The sequence below is a fragment of the Panicum hallii genome, chromosome 4 (assembly GCF_002211085.1).
Source record: "Panicum hallii strain FIL2 chromosome 4, PHallii_v3.1, whole genome shotgun sequence".
In the NCBI taxonomy this organism is placed as follows: domain Eukaryota; kingdom Viridiplantae; phylum Streptophyta; class Magnoliopsida; order Poales; family Poaceae; genus Panicum; species Panicum hallii.
Window position 1 is genome coordinate 48188905 of NC_038045.1, and position 24631 is coordinate 48213535.

Genomic DNA, 24631 nt, shown 5'->3' on the forward strand with positions numbered 1-24631 from the left:
AAGAAATGGGGGAGACCTTCCGCGCCGCCAGCTTCTCCGGTCTCAGCTGCCCTGTCCGTACGGATGCCGCGTGGTCCTCTCTTCGCTGTGACGTGGCGCCATCCTCCACCTCGTGCGGCGCAGCGCGGCTGAAAGGACCTTAGAGGAGAGTGAATAAATTTATCTAAAAAGTCTGAAAAATTCTTCGCAGCAATTAAATCTATCAAAACTTCCGATGCTGGACCGGAACTTCCAATAAAAAAAAAGTTCTTATATAAAATTCAAAGTCAAACTTGAAACTACAGAATCTGGGTGAATCAAAAGTTGCGCAAAGATACTAGAAAATTTCACAGGTGATCTTTACAAACATAAAAATACAACAAATTGAGTACGTAGATCGGCACACAATAAATTCTAGATCAACAAGAACTAAGTAAATGCAATAAGCACAAAACACAATAGATTTATTCCTGAAGTTTATTCCCACTAAGGAAGCTACGTTTTCCATTCAAGAGCTCACAAAGAGCCGGATCTTTCATCAACCCTTTACCTCACTCAATCAACTACAAGGAGACTTGAATCACTTACTATAGAATCCACAAAGAACGGGTAACACAAACTTTCCGGGACGCACATACACAAGAGAACGCTCAACCAGGCAACACCAAACCGTCTAGAAACAAGCTTTAATAGTATCAAACGCGAATCGATGGATGAATATACTTCAAGGGCTCTTGAGATGAACGTGGCTGACTTCTCACTCAAAACTCAAGCCTCACACCTCACTCTAGCTCTTATCCAAGCCCTAACTCAAATCAAGTAAAGATTAGCTCTTGAAAGATTCGGGGAGGAGTAATAAATGCTCTTATGGATGTTTGTCTCAAGTTAGGTCAGCAGGAAATGAAGGAGAAGCTGAGGGGTAATAAATACCCGAATTTCAAAAAACTAGCTGTTAGTATGCAGAATAAGTGATTGTCGGAACTTCCGACACAGGCTCGGAACTTCCGACCCAGCTAAAATCAGCTGGGCGAGAACCCCTGTCAGAAGTTACTGGGAACTTCCGACACGTGTCGGAACTTCCGAACTAGCTAAAATCAGCTGACCGAGAACCTCCTGTTGGAAGTTACTGGGAGCTTCCGACAGGTGTCGGAACTTTCGATCCCTAGTCGGAACTTCCGACACACACTGAAACACTTACAAAACTAGGTGCGCAAGTGTATGATATTATATCTCTCTTTGATAGTTAGCATCTCAAATAAGCATTTTGACATCTTCATGATATTCATTCGCATTCCTCTTAATAGTACAGTATTTCCTATACTCAAATTCAAAATAGAAAATATTAAAAGATCTTCTTTTAAGCCTAACACCGTCCTTTAAGCAAATTTAGTGTCTTTTCTTGCTCTTTTTTATTTTATTGGATTATATCCTATCCATAGCTCAATAAACATATTAATTCTTTAATTATGCATGTCATCAACACCAAAATTCACTTAGGGAGCCAAATGCACTTTCAGCCGCCACGGCCTCCCGCGGCGGGATCTAGCCTCCAGATCTCGCGGCAGCGGACGGCTCCCAGCGGCGGCAGCGGCTCCTCGTGGCGGAGGGAAGGAGGAGGAGGGCGGCGCGGCTAGGGGCGGCGTGGTGGAGAGTGGCAGGGAAGGAGAAGGAGGCGGCCGGAAGGGAAGGGAGGGAGACGAGTGGCGCGCGGGCATGCGCCACGTCCGCTGCGATGGTGGACCCTCTCCGTCTGCTGGAAATAGCGGATGAGGGCTGCTCTCCTTCGGTAGAGTATGTGATAGAAGCTCCCCGGTATAGTTTTTTTACTACTAGAGGATGAGGCGCGTCATCCGCCTCTAGCGGCCGCAACACCCGCTCGACGGTACCTGTGTATCAGCCCCAGCCCCCAGTAGTCGCCGCCCAGTTCGCAGGCAGGCCCTGCGCCGTTGCCGGTCGCTCCCATGCCCCTTGGCATGCAGCTCTCGTTTTACCAGATGACAGGGAAGGCTCATGGGGGAGAACCACCACACGGCGCTCCTGGTGTAGGCACCAGGGAATACAAAACCGCTCGATAATCGCGATTATCGGTGAAATTTATCGTTACCGATGCTAGTTGAGAACGTAAACCGACTGGAATTTCGCTAGATTTCAATGAAAAATTTAAAAATTTAAAAAATTTATAAAAAGTAGAGAACTTATTTTTATAAAAAACTAGACCTTCTCTTGATTCCAGAATGTTGTCACATGTTGAAAACAACAATTGTTTGCTTAGGAAAAAAATATTTTTATCTAACTACCCGTTACCATCCACTAACTCATGCGATTAAGGCCGATTTTCGTACGATTAAGGCCGATAATCAATGTATATGCGGCAATTATCGATGATGCTGCAGCTGGGAGCGAGGGAGTTGATCGTGGCGTCGATAATCGAAGAGACCGAAGAATGATTAAATTGATATGCCGAATGCCTTCATGTATGGACTATGTGCTTGCTAAGTTTGTACGTGGCTTGTATAGAGTATGTACTCTTGTTTCTATGCACTATGATGTTTGTATGAACTATGCACTCTTTTATTTCTGTGAACTATGAAATTTGTATGGACTATGCACTCGTTTGTTTATATGAACTATGCACTTCGTGGTTTGTATATATGTGCAAATTCATGTGCTTTATGCAATTTTATGGGCAAAATATGTAAACATGTTTATTTCTTAGGCAATTCTATATGCAAAATTGTGCATGTATGTGTAATTTATCTAATATAATATAATACATAACCTAAAAAATTAAATGCTATCAAACCTTTATTTTTTTCCACTGCCAAAATATATTTTCAGTAGGCGAAGCGATAAATCGTTCAGTTTGCATCGATTATCGATGATAAATTGTTGAATTTCATCTTTTTAAATTTAGGTCTCTTTACCAATCGGTTTTGGCGATTTTTCACCGATTTTTAACTGATTATCGTTACCGGAGCTCACTGATAAATGCTGTATCGCCGGTAATGTAATCCCTGGTAGGCACTGATACGCTCAGCACGTGCTCGACAAGATGCTCAGTCCTAGTTCAGCGTATTTTTTCTTTTGCTGCAATCTAGAGCCCGTGAACACTACTTGACTCCTGTTCAGTATCTTTACCATCATGCACAGGTGCAGAGATCAACTGCGAGTATTAGTAGGATGACATTTCAAATTAACCGGCACCTCATTGATATTACTGATTGTAAATTAATCTGCCCACAAATCATCACATCGTTTGTTGCATACTTGCATATATCTCTTTTACATCTAATATTCAGACTCGTTGCAAAATCACAAAATCACGATTGACCGGAGAAGGAAAAATATTAATGGATATGTAGAAAAAGAAGTAAAAGATTTACATCTTCTCATTTTAGTATTTTATGTATGTTATTATGTTACAATTGTCTAAAATAAATTTAAAATGGAGTTTACAATCCATACAAAAGGGTTCAAATGCCATCCAAAACATCATTTCTTATGAAAAAAAAACTTCCGAAGCATCAATGGATCCAGCATCGATCAGTTTAGTCGACGCCATCGTTTGCACAGGTCCAAGCGACACATATGTGGCTTTGAAACTGCGACGACTTGGGAATCAGGAGCAGTGACGCGTGCAAGTCGAGTCCAAGATGGAACACGAGCCACATGGGTGCGCGCGGTCGCCCCTTATCTTGTTTGCACAGCGAGATGATTGGTTGATTCGCCCGGCAGCAGGGGCGGGCCCAGAATTTGAACTTTGGACTCTGGGTATTCAAAATTTCTAGTAGTATAAATGTTTAACAGTCCAAAATACAAATTAATAGCATATAATTAAGTACCGACAACACAATTTACACAAATTGTTTATAATGGACATTAATTTTGTTGTGATTTTTCATTAATTTTGTAAATTGCAATAACAGTTTTTAAGAAAAAATGAACAAATTTAAAATTTTTACTAACCTCAGTTAGGGCCTGTTTAGTTCCCCTCCAAATTCCAACTTTTTACTCTCTCTCTCTCCATCACATCAATTTTGGGAAACATGCATGGAGCAGTAAATGTATATAAAAAAATAACTAATTGCACAGTTTAATTGTACATCACGAGACGAATCTTTTTAGCCTAGTTAGTCCATAATTAGATAAAATTTGTCAAATACAAATGAAAGCTCTGCAGTATCTCCGGTTGAAAAAATTTGCAATCTAAACAAGGCCTTAGTCTTGCCCCTCACTCAGCCGGTCAGGCCTGCTGCCGCCTGCCGCCTGCGCCTGCTCCCTCTCCCTGCATGGCTGCACCTGCGCCTGCTCCCTCTCCCTACACCCTGCTACCGCCTGGCCTGCCGCTCGCCCGCTCCTGGCTGCCGCCGCCCGCCTGCCGGCTCGCCGACGCTGCCCGCCGCTGCGCCGCCTGCCTGCGCCTCAGGCGCCTAGTCTCCGCCCGCTGGGCGCTGGCGGCCTGGTCCGCAGCCGCAGGCCGCAGCCAGCAGCCTGCCTTGCCACCGCCAATGGCCCGCCGGCCGCCGCGGCGCCACCTGGCCTGGCTTGTTGCCCGCGCCCCGTGGCACCTGCCGCCGCCGCCTTGGTCTGTCCTGCGCGGCTGCGCCCCTGGGCCCTGCCACCGGCCCGCAGCCTAGCTGCGTGGCGCGCCTGCGCTGGACCGTCGGTGCACCCGCATGCCCTCGCCGTCGCTGGCCTAGGGTTCCGATGCTACCGGCAAACCTGGACAGGTGACGGCCTGACGGGGCGGGGGGGGGGGGGGAGGAGGGGGTGATCGGGGCATTGGGCACAGGCGGGGGTGGGCGAGTGGGTGGGCCGGGTGGGGGGAGTGCGCAACGTGGGCTGTTAGTTGGGAGGTGAGCTTGTTCACTGATTTAATTTTGTTGTGCTGGTGTGTTGTTTATTTTTTATTTTCTTTTAATATACTTGAGAAATATACTGCATGTACAAAAGTTTTTATCTAAAATAATAGATATTCAACTGAATACGTTTGATACATACTGGGTCCGCCCCTGCCCGGCAGCTCGCTCTCGTGATGCGATTTCAAGCGGGAGCCGAGCCCGGCCAACGACACCCAGCTGACCCGCTTGGATTTTGTAGCAGAAAAGCGGACGGCCGATTGCGATTTCCAATCTGGGATTCTGGAAGCAGGTCGGTCGCGACCATCATTCGTCCACGTGGCGCAATGCTCCGTCCTCGTCGTGCGCTTTGATCATTGGGTGGTCCCACGGTATATAGCTCCGTACGTCCGTGGGCGTGTCCCCGCTCAGCTTGGTATCAGGCTATCTACAGCCGTCGTTCTCTATATCCTTCTCTATATCCGTCGTTTACAGACTTCTCTACAAGATTCTCTCCTCTATATCTCATTTCTCTCCAACAACGTTCTCTAAATCTCGTTCTCTATACATTAAACCCTATATTAGAAACGTATTTTGTTCCAAATTTTTGTACGTACGTATTTATCATATCTCAAATGCTATGGACATATTTTATTTTTATTTAATCCAGTGTTTAAAACGTAAAGAAAAAATAGAGAAAATGAGAGAGAATCTATATATATATATATAAAGGAAATCTGTAGCGTTCTCTATTTTAGAGGACCATTTAGATAACGCTGCTGGAGCATATAGAGAACGGAATCTTCTCTATATAGAGGGTTCTCTATATAGAGGGTAGAGAACGGTTTAGAGTCTCCCGTTGAAGACAGCCTTAAAGGTAGCCTCCAGGGCGCCCCCCGCCAAGCCCGGTCGTCCGCCACCGGAGGCCGGAGCACAGCACAGAGTGATAAAATTCCCAATATACCACTGAAAATTGTACTAATCCCTTATGTACCATTGAAAATTTAACCATTCCTTCAATACTGTTGAAATTTGCTTTTTCATCCCTCCCGTGCCATTCCGCTAAATTTTATCGTTACCGTAAGGACGGAGCAGGTAGATCGACGTGGAGTGGTCGACACGGCTGGGCTGGCGCCTCTCGGCTTTCCCTGTGTCCAAGCTAGCCGAGCACCACCCTGCTCTAGCTTTCCAAATCCTCTTCCTCCCCGACTGTGCTAAACACCAGCTCCTTCCTCTCGCATCCCGGTTCGTTTTCTCCCGTGAACCAAAAAAGCAGAGCAACAGCTGCAGGGGCCAGGGCTGCGGCGCACTCGCCCGAGGGGCCGCGGGTGCGCTCTCCTGGTGTCACGGTTGTGGGTGACCGAGGCTGCTGGCTCGCCCATCTGCTAGAGTTCGGGATGACAGTTGATTTTGGGTAGAGGATCTGACGTGGGTTGATGTTGTTGACAAGAGAGGGGTAAAATCGTCAGAATGAAAGGAGATTGATCATTTTTAACGTCGTCACGGTGTATCCTGTTCTAAAAATAACTGCAATGGTATACAGAGGATGAAAACTTATTTTCAGTGGCATTGAAAGGATGATCTGAATTTGAATGGTATAGAGATGATGAGTTAAATTTTTAATGAAATAAAAGGAATTTGCTCCACAAAACTAGTCATCCTCCTCTGGCAGTCGGGACTGGACGAAACCCTTGAGAAATCCGACCGGATAGCGGTTCCGCGGCGGCCACGACTGCTCAAATTCCGACGGCCAGTTCTTGTCTGAATCTGGAGGGAGAGAGAGAGAGCGCGCGCGCGCGCGCGAGAGAGAGAGAGAGAGAGAGAGAGAGAGAGAGAGGGAGGGAGAGAGGGAGAGAGGGGAACAGTTTGCTGCCGCGACCGGCTGTACGCGCATGCCAGCGGCCGGAAGAGGCCGTGTTGCAGTGAACATCAGTGCATAACTGCGTATGTGAGATGCAAAGAAAATTCTCAATTTTCATATGCTGCCGAGTGCCGGGATCAGCCCCCGGCCGGCCGACTGGTGGGCGCTTGCTTTTCCATCGCATCCCAGAAGATTCAGGAAAGCAACCAGGGGGTCTTGCGAGGACGAGGATGCTCCCCAAGCCGGAAGCTTCCCGGTGGCCCTTCCGTTCAACGATTCTGACGTTCTCCGCCGGCAGGCTGGTTCCGGGAAATTGCCTCGGGACCAGAAATTCCGCCTCGCCAAACATCGCATGTCCCCACGAAAACTCCCCAGAAATCTCCGGCTCAGAGCCTTAATCGACACGCAGGAAACTTCGCCGAAGACCCGAGGCCTCAGCCGGGCTGCCCGCCGCCTCGTTTTTCTCCGGTTCCAGCCAAGATGTCGCCGCACCACCAGCTTGCCGTTGCCAATGTCCTTTACAGAACCTAGCTGTTCACACGTGTATATATAGTACCCTTGCGTCTGCTTCCCTTACCTTGCCTTGCACCATGTTTCAGTTTCGGTTTTCCCACGAGAGAGTGTCCGTTGGAGCTACAGTGCAGAGCTCCGGCGCCATGTTTCAGTTCATGGCCTCCTGTCTTTGCTCACTTGAGAGTTGGCTTCGCTGAACCTACAGGTGAATTGGCTTTTCACTTATCAGCCCTGGACCGAGCATGCTGCTTTCTAGTATCACTTGTCGGCATCTTGTCGGGTGCTTCCATTCCTGATAGTTCGCAATGGAGGCTGTGCAGTGCTTCGCCAAGACACCTCAGGTCAGGTACTCATACAGAAAAGCAGGTTTCAAGTTTAAGAGGTTCCAGAGAGGTTCCGTTTCAAGTCCGAGCATCAGAGGGGTTTCAGGGTGGAAGATGGTTCAGCAGACAGTCTCTTCTATAGAATCTACAGAAGGGGGGTATCAATGGTTCGAGCATGGAGCAAGCACAAAGGCCGGCACAGGCAAGGGAGCAGCGAGCAGCACGGAGACTCGGTATTCGCTGTCATACTGGGCAGTGGGCACCGACCTTGAGCTTGTGGTATTAACTGAAAGACACAGGTCAGGAAAGAGTGGTGCATACCAACCTTCTCTGCTACTGCTTCCCACTGCCACCCCAGCATCCATCCCTTCACCATGCCCTCGCCACGGTCACGATTGCAGTAGTACGTCGTCTCTATTGGCTCTCCGTCACCGGAACACCGCTCTGGCGCTCTCGCTAACCAGCTTCCAATGGCTGTCCACTTGTTGGGGCAGTTGCAACTGTTGGGCCAGCCTGCTTCCTTTCCTGGCCCCCAAACCTCATCACATATTAGGCTGACAGAAATTGTTTTTTTCTGGAGGGAGAAGAAACCAAACTTTGGTGCTAAACGAGGAAGAAGTTCCTAAAGAAAAGGCGCCAAGGTTCAAGAGCAAAAGCATGAGAGGTCTCAGGTACACACAGAGGGTACTGATATTCTTCAGCTGTCTAAAAGCACTTCCTTCTGATTGCCGCTTCTATGCATTTGCCTTTTTTTTTCACTTTTGCTTCCTTAATAGTCGATCAGTTTAGCTCCACACTCTCGAGCAGAAGTTGGGTTGATAATAGATTACCATAGTTTATATCGACAGCCTTCCTAATATCAGTATAGTCACAGTACTTATGCCCCAATTGACTGATGAAGTGGTCTTATTCTTAGGTTTCTAGCCCAGGATACCGGGTTCTAGCGAACTTGGTGACTGAAAACTGGAGGTTGTTTTTCCCCTATCCCTAAAAATTTCTCTGCAAATAACATGTGTTGCATGTCCGGGCTTTCATCTTTTTAATAACATGCAGCTCTCGTTTCATTATTTCAAAGTTTTCTCCTTATGGGCTAGTACAATTTCGCATTGGCTCCCTAAAAATGGCTTCCGACAAGAACCCTGGCATTTGGCTGGGATTTTTTGCAGTTATGGTCTAGAGCCATGTGTTAGTCCCTCGGTTTGAATCGGGAAAACACTAAAATTTCATCAACTGTGCCGCCACACAATTTGACGTCCAATCTGAGCCCAACTTTAAATCAAGCGAGATTCTGTTATGGCATGCGAACTTTGCAGACTTGGATCATGCATTGAGGTGGGACTCGGATGAGCTCAGTTGAGAAGAAGTGAAAGGGAAGAGGGTGCCCATCTAGCCCCTATTCTTTTTTCCTATCGACTATCGTTGGATAAGTACATCTGAGTTTTAAACATTATATATTTTTTCGACATTACAAGGAAGGCCACGACCGTTCACAGCACATTCATATGTCACGTGGAGAACAGTTTTGTAGTCGCTTGAAAAAGAAGGTGTCCTATATTGCTATGCAGGGCTAGCATCTTGGCTAGAATTAAGATTCCAAGACAAAATTCAGTAATTCAATTGAGTGTTGCTGAGCAAGGATTGAAAAATCGACCGATAATCGAATTTTACCGTTACCGACACATAGCGATACTGATAATCGATTGAGATTTCGATGAATTTCGATTTAAAATTTAAAAAATTTAAAAAAACCAGGGGAAAAATATATGTCATACCTGAGTAAATTGTTACTGCAATAGTTTCTTATGGACTATGGATATATATATATATATATATGTTTGTGTGTGTAAATTGTCGTCCCACACATACAAAACTAATAAATATTTCGTAAATATATATCATGTATAAATAAAACTATTGCAGTAACATACTTATCAGCATATTTCTCGATTTATCAGTCGAAAATCACCGATTATCGTCGATAAATATCGATTATCAATAATTTGAATTTAACCGTCCTTACCAGTCGATTTTTACTGATAATCGTCGATAATCGATCGATTATCGTTACCGGTGACCACCGATTTTTAATGTATCAACGGTAACGTAAACCTTGTTGCCGAGAACTCTGAAATTCCTCAGCTGAAAGGAACAGAAATAAAGAGATTCCTTGAATACAGGACTCGGTTATAGCATGTTGGCTGTACTACCTTTTGGTTTCATCTGATCTAGAAACAAAAGGAAACTGTTCTTTTCATCTGTCCCACCGAGATGGACCAGGATTGTAGTTGGATTCTGTTCATCAAATACCCCAGAACATCCAAATCCAGGCACAGACTAAGCAGACGAAAGCACTCCACAAATTGAGGCGGCCAATTCAAAATTCATCTCAAAATGATACGCCGTACTACTAGAAAGATCATATTTCGGACGGATATACACAGCACGCAAAATACTTGCAAGAGGGTACATGGCACTGAACTACGCCTTATTAGATACAGTGAAACTAACCGTATGTAGTCAGCACTCAGCACGTCGTGTGGGTGTGGGCGTGTCGCGTCAGGCAAGGCAGGAGCGCGCCGCGCCACCGGGCGCGGGGATGGACGGGAGCGCGAGCAGGCAGGCGGTGACGACGAACATGGCGGCCAGGGCCGCCGCCGCCGTCATCTTCGCGAAGCGCTCCGTCCCGGGCGCCGGCGCGTGTGCCTCCGCGTTACGGCGCGCGTCGCGGAGGAAGCGCGCGAGGAGCAAGTTCCCGAGGACAAGGGCGGTGAAGGCGCAGATGAGGAACGCGGAGGTGGCGACGTCAGCTGCGGCGCTCCGCCCGGCGACGGCCAGCAGGAGGCGGACCGCCTCGGGCCCGCCGGCCGCGGCGCCGCCCACGCCGAGAACAATGGCCATCCGAACGCGGTCCGCCATGGGCGATCGAGACGACGGCGGGGGAAGAGGGGGGTTCTGCCAAAACGAAAGGAAATCACGAGAACTGGTTCAGAAAAACAAGCAGAATGACAAAAAGGGTGAGAAGAAAGGCAAGATCTAACTCTTCAATTCGTGTAGTATCCCTCTCACTACTCACTAGCTCGAGCTCGAAGTAACCCTGCTCTGCTCCTTGTCGCTGCAACTTCGAGGGCAGCCAGAGAAGGTGTGAGCTTCCGATGCTGCGGATGGCGAACATTTGTAGCACGAGTCGGAAACGGGGGAGGCAAAGCCGTCCATGAACCGATGGCACGCCAGCAGGATTCATTTTCTGATGCTTGCCAGTTCGCCTTGGTTTTCACTGGGCTGACTGCGACAACTCCGAAGAGACGGCAGGTTCGCTTTACGTTGGTGGGTTGGAGACTGGAGAGCTGCTGCCGCTGGCTCCGGCGGCCGGGACGCGCTTGCCATTGTGCCTTCCGCCGGGTCGTGCGATGACGGATGAGTGATGACGATGAGGCTTGCTCGCTCGCTCCGATCCGCCCCTCCGCGTGGTGGGGGCCGAGCGCCCAAGTTGCGTGGTCCTCACGACTTTGCGACTGGCGACCGGCCGGCCAGAGTCGACGGGCGTCGCGCGGGGGGTGGCGATTCTCCCGGCCTCGGCGACGTCGCGTGAAGAAGTTTCCGCCGGTGTAGAAGCAATCGGGCATCCTGGCAGTGGCGGCTGGCAGGGGCCGGTTATAGTCATGGGCGACGTCGTCGCGAGTGAGACCCGGGTGGCGGCCATTCTCGGCGACGTCACCTCGCACGGGGAAATTCCCGTTCGTGCGCCAAGCAAAAAGTGCGAAGGACACTAGGGCACCCGACCGATGAGTCGGCGATGACGCAGAGCACGGGCCCTGACCGCTGGGAAAACACGCTCAAAATAGGAGATGATTAAGGTTGTGTTTGGATCCAAGCGCTAATAGGTGAAAATACTAAATTTTAGTATTAGTGTATCCGGAAGTGCTAATGAGATAGACTAAGCTTTAGCTAAGATTAAAAAAACAGCATGTGTATAAACGCTAAGGACCCATTTAGATCGTATAGAGTAAACTTTAGCCCTCTCTTTTAACACTGACTAGATGGACTAAATAAGAGGTAATTGCAAAACTAATTGCAGTCATTTTAGCTCCTCTAAGCAGACCCTAACTCGTCGTGCCACGGATGACGGACCGGACCTGTAGTTCATCGGTGTCACCAGCGACCGCGAGCGCTAGCCACTCGCAGCGGCGTCGCATGGGAGCTTTTCTCTGACGGGATCGTTTGGCGATAGGGGCAGGCCGTCGGTCTCGACGCGCTTGGCTGCCAGTAGAAGAACAGAGCTGAAGATACGGGGACATGAAGGGCAAGCGCCGCATGTCGGCGAGCCCGCCAGCGACAGGGGTCCGGCCAAGAGCCAACCACCCAAGCGGAGTGACCCAGTCCGGTGCACCCAACCACTTCTTCTGCACGGCGAGTTTTGCTGCTGCTCACAATCTCTCTTGCTTCTGGGCTTTTGGCAAGTTCCCTCGCGTGTCTACCATTTCACCATCAAGGCATCTTGAAAGTGAATCGTATTCCATGAATATAATATCTATCGAATGTGATACATGGAATATATGATAAAGGTAGAGTCTTGGAGTATTTCAATCGATCGGTCATATACGCCTGAGTCAGACATCAAATACCATTTTTCCGCAATCAACCTTCTGGGGGTAACGGAATAACTACCCTCCAAGGAGGACACCACATTCCCTGGCAAAATAAGGTAAAAGACTTAAGCATTTATCGGACAAGAAGGCACCGACTGTGTCATATCTTCCGAAGAAAGGAGACGAACCTTGCTAGACGGAAGACACCACTGGGCGGATCCCAAGGGGGTCCGTCCTGCGACAGTGACTGACGCGACGCTATATTGGAAAGGGCCCCTTCGGGGGTGCTATTTGTATAGAAAGTGTACCGAAAAAATTGTCGAATTTTTTCGGATGTCATTTCATGATTTCTAAAAAAACGATCAAAAAAGGGCGAGCGAAATAAGTGATCGAAAAACTTTCTTCTTTGTTCGTCCTGTCTATAAGAGGAGAGCATATGAAAAATGTAACCGAGTTTGAATGGGAGAATCTTTACCTTTGGCATATATGCCATCAAAAGGCCACAGCCCAAAGATATGCGTTCCTTCCGCCACAGGTCGTCTCTGCGTCGCTCAATCACTACGTGAACAAAGGACTAGCGCAAGCAAACCAACCAAATTAGTAGTAATTTGCATCTTTCTTGAAAAGATTGAGAGAACGGCGAGCAATTAAATCCAGATTAAGCCCAAGTCTTCAACCGACATTACCAAACTTCTCAGAAGCATAACAAACATATTTTGTGCAAGGTAGACAGGTCAAACTGACAGAAAAGGAGAATCATTGTTCCATTTGCCCTCCCAGATGTTGACTGAAATACTACTATACTAGTGATATTCTTGGATGTATTTTGCCCCTTTTGTTGTTGCCAAATGAACAGTTAGTCGAGTTGTGCTTAAGGAACTTATTATCACAGCAAAAGGAAAAGAGAGAGCGCACAGACAAGTACTTAAGTTCATGTCAGTGGTGAAAGCATCTAGGCCCCTAAATTGTGTTTTGGTAATTAATGACAACTATAAGTGGACTAACTGTTTCATTGAGATTTATGAGTGTAGGATGGTCCATAGATGAGTAGTTGAAAAGAAGCAAATGGCGCAACGATCTAAGAAGAGACTCAAAATGGACAGCTCAAGGCAAAGATATAACATAGGGATTTTGTTTTTGCCGGTCCAAAGAAGAGCAGAGAAGAACTCAACCGGGTTTTTAGGCTAGATAGCCGTACTATTAAGAGGGGCCGATGTTCGTTTGCTCGGAAATTTGCTAAGTGCCTTATGATCGAGTCTTTGCATTGCATACCTTGAGAAACATGGCACATGAGAGAAAAGATGCACACATAACGAGTTTTCCTGCACTTCACGCTTGAACCGGACAGTCCGGTTCGTTAGACCGGACAGTCCGGTTGCTTACAGCGGACAGTCCGGTTTGTCTTCAGCATCTGAGGCAGAAGGTTTCGTCCAACCGGACTGTCCGGTCCTGTATGGCGGACTGTCCGGTTAGGCTGTAACGGCTAGTTCTGACCACGCCGTTTTTGCAACAGTTGACCGTTTGGGGAGCAGGCGGACTGTCCGCCAATATCGCAGAAAACCCACCAACTCCTACAAACGGCTAGTTTGTGTTGGTATGTTATATATACTCACCCCTCGACTGCATGAGAGCTCTCTTGGTACTTGAGAAAGACACTAGAACATCCTTGAGCTCTCATTCACTCATCTCTCACTCACCATTGCTTAGTGATTGCATTCTTGTGAGTTGGAGAGTGTTTAGTGCATTGCATCAAAGAGGTTGATCATTGAGGCACTAGTGGGATTCCAAGCAGGCATCATTGACTTGTTACTCTTGGAGGTTGCCGCCTCCGAGATGGCTTGGAGATCGTGTGAGCCACCGAGCACTTAAAAGGAGATTGTGAAGGTGCCGTGGCCAAATTTGTGAGAGGTTGAGTTCGCCTCGCCGGAGCGGTGAAGAGCATCTTAGTGGAACCGAGGTTTGGAGAGGTTCTTTGTTCAATTGGCTCAAAAACTAAGTGAAGAATTGGTAAAGAAGCAATCGAGTTCATTGAATCCATCTCAACGTGGATTAGGGGTGACCGGCAAGTCATCGACACCACGGGATCAATTCTTGTATCTTGAGTATTGGTTCTTACCTTGCAATTCTTTACCGCATCTACTCTTGTGTAAGTTTACATTCCTAGATTCTATCTTTGCTTGATCACCTTAGCTTGCAAACCCAACTTAGCTCAACTTAGGCTAGAAATTTAATTCTCTTGTTGTACTAATTAAATTTCCTCTAAGTGCTTTGTGAAAGATATCTAGGCCCCTAAGTGGGTTTTGATGATAAATGACAAAGCACATGTACATTTAATCGTGTTATTAAGCATGTGTGCAGGTGCTAAAGGTGACTGAGCAAAGCATATAGCAAAGCGTGAACCCTCAAAACGGATATGAAAAGCGGCGTTCTCAAGTGTACTAAAAGATTAGATTTTATTTTTAAAATTGAGTATAGGAACGCCGTACTATCAAGAGGAACTTTGATCCACTAGTGTAGATATGGTAATTGTGCTCAAGAGAACCCACAAAAATCATAAGAAACCATCCCACCACTTAAAAAGGGGTCTTAAATGTGTTATTCAGTGTCTAACCCTGAGTGTCCGGGTCTCAATCCGGAACCGGACAGAGTGTCCGGAGTATCCGGACATATACCCGGAGTCTCCGGGTCACTGTTACCAGTCTGCAAAACCAATCTGGTCCGGAGTCTCCGGACTCCCTTATCCGAAGTATCCGGACATATACCCGGAGTGTCCGGGTACAGCTCTCCCAACGGCTAGTTTCTGGGGTTTGAAGTGAAAAGGCATTTCCGGGTATCCCCATACCCCCTCTCATTCTCTCTCTCTTGCTCATTTTCGACCAGAACAGCTGAAAAGCCAAAGAGAGCCCTCTCACTCCCCATTTGCTTCTCTCTTGAGTGATTTTCTTTGAGGTTTGAAGTGAGATTGTTGCAAGAGCTAAGATTGTGCAAGTAAGCCTTGATTTCATCTCTTGAGCACATCATCCAAGTCTAGTCCGTGGATTCTAGTTTATTACTCTTGGAGCTCCAAGCTCCTAGACGGCTAGGCGTCGCTTGTGATTGCGTGATTGATTTGTGAGCATCACAGCTGGTTTGTAATCTTCATTACTCTCCGAGGAATTCATAGTAAGTGACCCTAGGGTTTGAGCGTTGGCCTCACCCTTGGGAGAGGAGCATAGGAGTTCTTGAGCACCGTCTCTTGAATTCTTCCTCAACGGAGACGTAGCTCCTTTGGGAGTGAACTTTGAGAAATTAATTCTGTGTCTCTCTCACAATTCTAGCTTACATTTGTGATTATTTGCTTGTGAGACTAATCTTTTAGGGTTTGAGGGCGATCTACTATTATACAAGTCTCAGGAGCAAGACAACTGGTGAGAAACACTTCAGAGATACCACTAGTCCCTCTAAATTTATTGGATTCAATTTACAGCATTTCTATCTTTGATTTGTAGCAGTTTATTTCATACCCGGATAGTCCGGACATTATCTCCGGAAACTCCGGACACTATATCCGGAGTATCCGGACACCTGTGTTGCTAACTGTGTTCAAAGTGTTTTTAAGTTGCAGATTAGCCTATTCACCCCCTCTAGGCATCTTGAGGTCCTTTCACTTTGTTTTCCGGTGTCCTTGATCCTACGAGTGGAAGATGGTGCAATCCAATTCAGGCATCTGAAGGCTGAATTTTGGAGACCTGTAGAACAGAGTTCCATAGGAAAATTGAAGAAGTCTCCACTCTCCATTCCCCACCACACAAAATGCTTGGATTTCTGGGGAGAACAAATGAAGAAGAAAAGGCAGACCAAATAGTCATAAAATTCAGGTACCTGGAGCATAAAAAAAAACGTTGCCAACAAAAAGAAAGTACTACTAGTAGTAGGAAATAAAGAAAGAATCACATGACAAGTCCACTCCAAGATCCAAGTTCCAGCTGCACGAAGAGAGGAAACAAGGAATTTTCTTCAGAGCCAAAAATCATTCCCTCAAATGTCAACTATGGGAACCATTGCAGTTCACAGCATAACGATTTCAAGCACAAAACGACACTAGTTAACTGTTTAATAATGTCGGAATTTCATCAAAACTGTGCAGGATCGGAGCCAGTACAGATCCTACAGTAATCCGATGAAACCCAATCCCTATATATTTGCAAGGCCGAAAGAAACACAGCCAAAAAACTTGACTGCTCCCAGGACGAAGCTGAAAAGGGCACCTGAAGTACTGAAAACTGCCCATTATGCAACCAAAGCAACTGACGGCTCCTCGCAGGACGAGGCTGAAGAGCAGCAAACCTGACCACTCCAACCTTACTAAAAAATGCAGCAGAGTTACGTATCCTTGATACTGTGGTGGGTCTCCAGATTCTCCATCTCCTCCGGGAGCAAGCCAATAGGCATCTGGAAACAAGCAAATAGGCAAGAGCGTCAGGTCTCCGAATGCAGGGTTAGATCAGGAGCGAATTCGTACCAAAACGAGAATTTGCTGCAATCAGAGACAAAACTGAGAATCAGTGCAACTGGATCAAGATTTCGAGATAGCTAATTTACAGCAGACACAGTGGTGTTAAATTGCAGTGTAATTGCAGTCAAATGGCCAGTATCCGGAACCCAGGATCTGGAGCTAGTCCGGGGCCCTCCCGAGTTCAGACTTCATCAGATGCGCACGCACTCAGGACCAGTGAACTGCAGACAGTCAAGAAGACGCCAAGTTTCGTGAGGGAATCTGTTCTTACTTCATCTGGACTCTGGAGAGTGGAGCCGATCCGCCGTGAGCCTACGCAACGAGGCGCAGCGCGGCTCCGACGCCAAGGACCGCCGCGGCCGCAGCGAGCGTCGCCGCAGCGAGGCGGCCCGTGGCGAAGCCGTTCTCTGCTCCACTGGCGCCGGTCGCGTGGGCGTGGGCACCGAGCGCGCGGACGTGCGCCAGCAGGAGCGCCGAAGCGAGCGCAAAGGTTGCCACGGTGGCCAGGAGGAACGCACCAGCGGCGGCGGCGGCGCCGTGGCTTGGTGGGGTCTGGCCCCGCGAGGCGAGGAACTCCTCGAGGGAGTCGAGGCCGCCGAACGCGGCCGAGAAGGCGGCGACGATGACAAGCGCGATACGGCGAGCCATGGAATTGGAACTAGCTTTGGTTCGATGGGGAGCGAGTAGCGAGCTGGGATAACGACGGAGTAGCTCAGCAGCCCTTTATAGGGCGAGTGGCGATGGATTCACTGTTTCAGGATCAACAGCACTGGGATCAACCGAAAACGACCTCCTGCTCCAACCTGCACGTCGTACCGATCAGTCACTCTCGAGCAGTCACTCTCGAGCATCTGATGAAGTCTCGCGTACCGATCAGTACCGAAAACGTACCTATCAGTACCGAAAACGTACCTATCAGTCACTCTCGAGCAGCTCCATGGACTGGCGGCATGTGCGGCCGAAAGCCGGCAGGAGGAGCCACACGCCGGCTTTACGCGTCGCCCCGGGAAACAGAACGAACTGGATTCGACGCGGAAAAGGAAATGTCAAACCGACCTGTGCTGCCTGTTGCAAGTTGCAACCTTTGACCCTGACGCGTGTGGCTGACAGGCAGAGAATCATTCTAGGAATCGAGGGGCATGTAGCATTTTGCCACGAATCGACGGCTTCCTTTTATAGTACTAAAGTACAGTAAACTTTTTTTTTGTTCTTGAAGGAGGTGAGTAGTGGTCAGCATTTTTCATGCCTGCGGATTTTTACGGCGGAGGAGACCGTTACCAGTTACCGGTCCTAGTACGACGGTACCACAGCAGTTCATCTAATTTTCAACTAGTTCAGTCCGCTAACGATCTAATTAGCCGCCGATCAAAAAAAACGATCTAACGACGGCTAGAAGCAAAAAATTTCTACATCTCTCGGTGAAATTTTCGAGCGACAATTTTTGCATGGACGCGCGATGGATGATTCCAGTGCCGGCCTTGTGCATCCACCTCGTAACCTGGAGAACCTTCATTATTCCATCGATGGTGTGAAGGGTGTGTGAAGTCAACAATGGTGGGCAGGCGGACAGAGGATTTTAGATCGTCCGTAGCAGAGAAGAATTTCCCCCGGGGGGACGGTCGCAGGCGACACAAATCAGCAAGCGGCCGGTCCGGCCGGCACTTGCAAGTCGGAAAGGGAGAAATCAACGAGCAGCCGTCCATTCTTGAACACGGGGTAAATAAAGCATTACTGCAAGTACTCATGGCAGTAAGTTTGCCCGCTCCAACATGAAAGAACAGTGATGACAGTGCCATGGGCGTACTAGCTAGGAGGTGAAGCATTGTTCAGGTCGTTGGAAGGATGTGTTGGTTGTTTAACGCAAAGCATCGTTCAGAATGGCGCCGGCAATTTCCAAGGAAAATTGTCAGGGTGTAAACTGAGCCGGGCTTAGCTTCGCCGAAATTCCTGACCTAAGAAAACAATGGAAACTTGTGTAGCAGGTTGGCGACTAAATTATCAGAGTTATCTTTTTCTCTCATGTTTTAGAGGAAAATCTTTCTCTCATGTCGCCGCATTCTCAGGCACGCCTGCTCCGTTCTCCACGAGCCACGCCATTACATTGACCTTTATCGTGGACGGCCGAGCACTCCAATACTTCTATATAGATGGTTGCTACACCTGCACATTTGTAGAGCTTCATACACTTGCTATGTCGAGTAGCTAGCTACCCATGGCACTCATCCCGTGTTGCCCATCGCATATCCTTCAGTGGCCTGGATCAGCTTGTTGCAGTTCTGGTGCTCTGGAGTGGGTATCACCGAAGTTCAGGTCGATGAAGCGAGCTGGTGAGCCAGGGGCAGCAGCATCTAGCTTGGCGCTGGTTTGCAGTCTACTACGCTTGATCAGCATGGTTGGTTAAGGCGTTTGCTACAGGGAAGGAGGATCAAGTGCAGGGGGCATGATTTTCAGCGGGGATCTATGGTTGGACGGAATCGAACACAGGTACGCCGGCGTTATCAGGAACAGCAAGGAAGGATCTGTCGTCGTTCAGAGAGGATGAGGATGAACATCAGAACATGGATGTCTCTGTAAGGCGCACCCTGATATGATGCAGTAGACATGGAATGGAGATGACATGCGCGCAGGAGTGCCTGTGCCTCGGCAGTTTTACACATACTTGTATACATGGAAATAGGTCGGGATCAATGGAGTGACGAAAAGGTACCGACGCGCCGTGTCTCCAGGGATCGATCACAGCCCCGGGTACGTCAGCTGAACCTGTACAACCAACCACCTCTCCGGTACGTTTGTTCCGAACGATATCTCTTTTGCAATACAGTATTTTTGAGGCGTACGATTTACTCTTTTTCTTATGGTAACTAGGTAAATATGCCCGTGCATTGCTACTTACGAAGTTGATATAAGGATGGAATACGTATAGCAGTCTGCACATTAATTTGCAGGGATCTACGTGATCGAGTCGTGGACGGATGACTGGTCCGACTCGCATACGGGATGGATTAAGGCCCATCTGTTAATAGCGTAAGGCGGACCAACTAAAAATTTAGATAGAAACTTTACGTTCTTTAGAAATAGGTATAGATTAATGTGCCATGTATTGGGTTGGAGGTTCTGGATGCCCAGGGATGGTCAGCACCGGGTCAGTGCCTTAGAATTAAAGGAGTGGTCGGCAGCAATGATAGACGGCGAGCCACGTGTGAGCGGGAGGCTGCGGCGGCGGGATGGTGGAGAACGATGGATCATATCGTGAGCAGGAATGGTAACGAATCATGATCTTAATGATTTTCTTAAAATCCAACTTGGCTCTTAAAATTATATAATATTAAAATTCGACCCTTAGATTATTTATTTAGGCTAGGGAGAGCGGGGAGAGGGCTTGGGAAGCAATAGCGCGACACGGCGGTCGTGGAATTTGGTGGCCCGTTAATCCGCCCGGGCTGTGACGCCTTCGCTTGCTTCGGGCCTAAGCCTGCTGGCCACGTAGACGGACAGCGTGTGAACGGTGCTGAGAAGAATAGATGTGTGTATGTATGAACGCGGCGCATTGCATGTCTCGGTGTTGGACCGTGGCGTTTGACCATCCCGTATGCGACGCCCGCACGTGGAACTTTCTGTGAACTGCTTCGCGCGCGGGTTTCTTCAACCTGCGCTGATGGTGGCGCGTATCGAGTTTGGAAGGGTGCGCTACGAATCACGCAGGGGCTCTAGACTGCTGTTTGCTACGGAAAATCTTTGTCCAACTTGCCCAGCATTTGTCGCCCTGACTATTTTAGTGTAGCCAAATGTTTTTATACATTCTCCCCCTTCTTCCTGCCCCTGAACAAATTACGAATCTGACTGTGGTTCTGCTCAAAGAAAAGAAAAGAAAATTAGATGGTGCAGCAGAAGTTATCCACAACGCTGCTCTTTTATGGGGGACGAATATAGCAGGCATAGATTCCCATACTGGAAAAACAATTGAAAGTTACAAGTGGAAAAATATCGAGTGTTGAAAAAGGAAACTAAAGTACAAGCAAAAGGAAGGAAAGATAAGAAAAGGATCAACTTGAGCACTAGTACTTTGACATGGACTGCTGGGTAGTTGGAGAGACCACAGGCCAAGCAAGCACCCAAAGCATCGAGCCATCGACAGTTTGGAGATAGGGAAACGTGCAAAGACCAGAACTGAAATTGAACTTAACAGGCATCACGCTTCGTTTTGGATTGATTTGAGAGAAAATTCAAATCAAAGAACAGAACTGAAAAGGCAAAATTTGCACAACGAGATCCGAGATCTTTTCTGTTTTTGAACCAAAGGCACTTTGGCCCTGCTCTTTATTGATTCCAAGAGATCATTGGCGGCTCACAACTTTTTTGGACCTGGGCAACACTTGCCTGCCATCGCCATCCAAATGGCAATTACAGGACACAAGTGGACCGGCCAAAAACTCCTCTGAATACTACCTGATGCTCTAAAACTCTACCAGAAGATTCAGTAACGTAGTTGTGGCTAGTAAACCGAGCAGAGAACATGGAGGACTACTAGAACGCCTACCCGTCTTGGCTGCTGCTACAGGTCGCAGGAGGAGGGGCCGGCGGGTGGAGAGTTCGTTTCTTGCTGCTCGTTGAGCCACGCACCCGACGAGACCCACCACGAGGTATCAGTCGGCGACGAGACCCACCACGGCTCCGGCGAGCAGAGCCGCCGACGCTGCCGCGAGCGCCGCGTTCGCGAGACGGTCCAGCCCGGGTGCACCGGCACCAGCTGCGGCCGCGCCCGCTCGGCCGAGCGCGCGCACGTGCGCAACGAGGAGCAGCAGAGTGAGCGCGAAGGCGGCCAGCACGGCCGGGAGCAGGGCGCCCGCCGCGGCGCGGGCGAGGGCGCCCTGCGAGGTCCGGATCTTGGCGGCGGCTTCGAGGGGTCCGAGGCAGAAGAAGACGGCCGCGAAGCCGAGGAGGATGGTGAGCGTGGTGGGGGAAGCCATTGAAGAAAGCTGTGGCGTAGTGGCTTCTCTGTTTTGGATTCAAGGGAGGAGGAGGTGAAGAAGACTGAAGTCTGAAGAAGAGGAGATAGTTTCTGAATGAATCTCGCTTCTTCAATGTCAGATGCGGTGGTATTATAGGCCAGGCAATGAGCCAACTGGCAACGGACGGCCTTGAACAGCGTGGGCTTTGGAAAAGGTGTGGGGTGTTGCTCACGGGGCCAATGGCCCATGGCCATGTCCATCAATCCATCATCAGACCGGCTCTGCTCTCAGCATATTTGGAGGGGAGCACACTTGTCTTCACCCAAGTCTCTGGGGACACGTACGCCCTCGGGTGGGGGGGAGCCAATCCAAAGCACCACCGATCCGTGTACAGTCCCAAACCAAAGGAGAAAAGGGAGGCTTTGTTTAATGGAACCCGTTGGTTCCTTGTGGTGTATGGCGGAGAAAATCAGAAAAATGCTCTGCCAATTGTTTCCTCTGCCGGAGGAGTCGACGTCATTGGCACCACATTTCCCCGGGGGCAGTTCTTTTCTTTTCCTTCGTGAAGAAACTGTCGTCCCATGACAAGCGATTCATTGGCATTTGATTATTACTGTAGCCTAATAATCGCCCCATCGAGCAACCTCATCCCAATCTCGATCGTCATGGTCAATCAATCCACCTTAAAATTCTCTTATCCGCCGTGACCTGTGGGCAGCCTTGGTGGGAGCGTGGAGTGGAGCCGTGGTGGACAACCAGCCAACCAGGCAAGGACGGAAAAGCGCTGACGCGACGAGAGGCGCCACTTCCCGCTATAAAAATAGGCCCAGCAAGGGTACCGACCAAAGCATCGGTGCATCATCACGCGTCTGAAAATCAGCGCTCGAGTCTTTGCTTTTTTATTTTCTATCTATCCGTTTCAATTGTTTAGGTCCAGCCGCTGATCCAGCCTGCAATGTTGTATATCGTCGGAAGAGCCGGTCAACCTTAGCCCACACGTCCATCCTGCACCCAGCGTTGTAACCTCATTTTCAAAAGTTCCCTTTGGATGTAGATATTGGAAGGCATAGCATTGAATTGGTTTGAATACCAAATCAGCCATAGTATTGAAATGACCGCAATTCGAAATCTTTTGTTTGGATGACCATTGCATTGCCTTTTAGAATCTAGGGTGCAGTCTATTTCGGATTCATGTTTGGATGTACAAAATGATGGAAAAACTCCAGCTCCATCCAAGCTCGTCGCGCCGCCCATCCTTCACCGGCGACGTTGACTGAAATCTTCAAGGTGGGGGTCGATGAGGGCCGCTGCCCATGGAGAGGAGTGTGGCGGCGTCCCTGCCGGCAATAGGAGAAGAGAAGGTGGCGCCGCTACACTGGCCATGGTGAAGAGAAGGGGGCGCCGCCATTGCCTAGGATGAGCTGCCGTTGTTGCCGGCTGTATGAGTCAGATGCAGGCCAAATTCGCCGGGTAGGCCTCCACCGATCCCAAATCGCCGTCGTCCACCACCTCCTCACCTCCCCAATCACGCATCTGAGCCACCCCAAGCCCCATCAGACCTCCCCTGCGACTGGATTTCCACGGCGGAGCTCCACCGCACCATCGAGAGAGGGAGATGGAGGGTGGCGGGGAAAGAGAGGCGGGGGCGCAGGGCTCCACAACGCCAGCAAGATAGAGAAGGACGAGGACGGGGTGGCCGTTGTGGAACTCCGATGGAGCATGCCCGGAGGGAAATCTCGGTGGAGCCGGTCTGTGCCGCCGAGCGAGGGAGACAAGAAAAACGAGGTATGCGGGGCAGCAGGAGGGAGACGACAGATGCGGGGGCGGGAAATTGAGGGGATGGGGTCCGAATTGAGGGAAGGGGTGCGGCGGTAGGCCCAATATCAAACGGTATTGGAGAAGATTTCCGATTCTAATTCTTAAACACCCAAACAACCGGTATTGAAGATAACCAATACCAATTCCGAATTCCATACTTCAATATCGATATCCAAACGGTATCTAAACAAATAAACAATCTAGATGAAGGCACCGTTTAGAAATGGTGGAAAAAGATTGACAAATCTCGGAGGAAGGGATTCAATCATTCAACGGCATGTTGGTCTATTTTTGAGGAATATTTGGAGAGAGCGTAACTGAATAAGCTTCTCACAACATCCAGTAACATTAGGTGGCAGCAATAGCTTCATGTCACCATAACTTGTACGTAGCGCCTTCCATAGTTTCATGCTGTTTTGTTTTGCTGTTTCTAGTTTGCTGTCTTTGTCGGTAACCTGTACGCATGACGTATGATTTTGTTGTGCGCGTCTTGTGGGGAGGGCCGGGGGTGATTCGCTTCATCCTACAGGCGTCTAATTTTCTATTCTTGTTTTATTTCTTACGTTAAAAATCTATCGTGTAAAAATTTGTTGGACAATTGGAGAAAAAATACTCCCTCCGTATTAAAGTGTCTGTCGCCGTTGACTTTTTTCTTACAACTTTAACTTTTTATCTTATTAAAAAATTATTACAAACATACAAAAAGTTAAATCATGCTTAAACATACCTGTAATAGTAAAGCATATCACAAATAAAGTTGATGGTATTTACATAATTTGTCAAAGTTGTAAAAAAAATTAATAGCGATAAATATTTTTATACGGAGGAAGTACTTCTCGGATATTTTACTCACACTAGTCTATTTAGCTCACTTAGTAACAATCTGACGCTTGTACGAACCGTGGCGGGGGAGGGGCGGCGGGGGAGGGGCGGCGTCGGGGGGGGGGGGGGAGCAGGGGCGGCGGCGGGGGAGGGGCGGAGCAGGGGGGGCAGCGGGGGAGGGGCGGCGGCGGGGGAGGGGCCGCGGGGGAGGCGCCGCGGCGGGGGAGGGGCCGCGTCGGGGGGGGGGGGGAGCAGGGCGGCGGCGGGGGAGGGGCGGAGCAGGGGGCAGCGGGGGAGGGGCGGCGTCGGGGGGGGGAGCAGGGGCGGCGGCGGGGGAGGGGCCGCGGGGGAGGGGCGGCGCGGGCGCAGGCGGCGGCGGATTAGAGGCTATTAGAGGGGTCGTGGGCTCTAAAATTTCTGCACCTCTAAATGTCCCATCACAACGCG

At 48.9% G+C, this 24631-nt stretch overlaps 2 protein-coding genes and 1 long non-coding RNA gene across 4 annotated transcripts; 1 reads left to right on the plus strand and 2 right to left on the minus strand.

The window, feature by feature from the left end:
* The first annotated feature begins 7271 nt into the window (after window positions 1-7271).
* LOC112889681 lies at window positions 7272-8581 on the plus strand. The gene is made up of 2 exons (XR_003228146.1): window positions 7272-7396; window positions 7491-8581. It is a non-coding gene; the product is annotated as an uncharacterized LOC112889681 (long non-coding RNA).
* A 1313-nt stretch (window positions 8582-9894) lies between these two features.
* Window positions 9895-11251, minus strand: LOC112890289. Of its 2 annotated transcripts, none has more exons than XM_025957193.1 (2): window positions 10588-11251; window positions 9895-10466 (listed from the first exon to the last, which is right to left on the minus strand). In XM_025957193.1, the coding sequence occupies exons 1-2, from the start codon at window positions 10753-10755 to the stop codon at window positions 10071-10073; spliced, it is 564 nt and encodes a 187-aa protein (XP_025812978.1). In that variant the 5' UTR covers window positions 10756-11251; the 3' UTR covers window positions 9895-10070. The 2 variants fall into 2 exon arrangements, with proteins under 2 accessions (XP_025812978.1, XP_025812979.1); XM_025957194.1 differs by having other exon boundaries at window positions 10553-11251.
* Window positions 11252-15738: 4487 nt separating this feature from the next.
* On the minus strand, window positions 15739-17274 carry LOC112890866. Its single transcript, XM_025957734.1, has 2 exons — window positions 16867-17274; window positions 15739-16531 (listed from the first exon to the last, which is right to left on the minus strand). Exon 1 carries the CDS (start codon window positions 17241-17243, stop codon window positions 16908-16910), a length of 336 nt encoding a protein of 111 aa, XP_025813519.1. The 5' UTR covers window positions 17244-17274; the 3' UTR covers window positions 15739-16531; window positions 16867-16907.
* Window positions 17275-24631: the final 7357 nt, after the last annotated feature.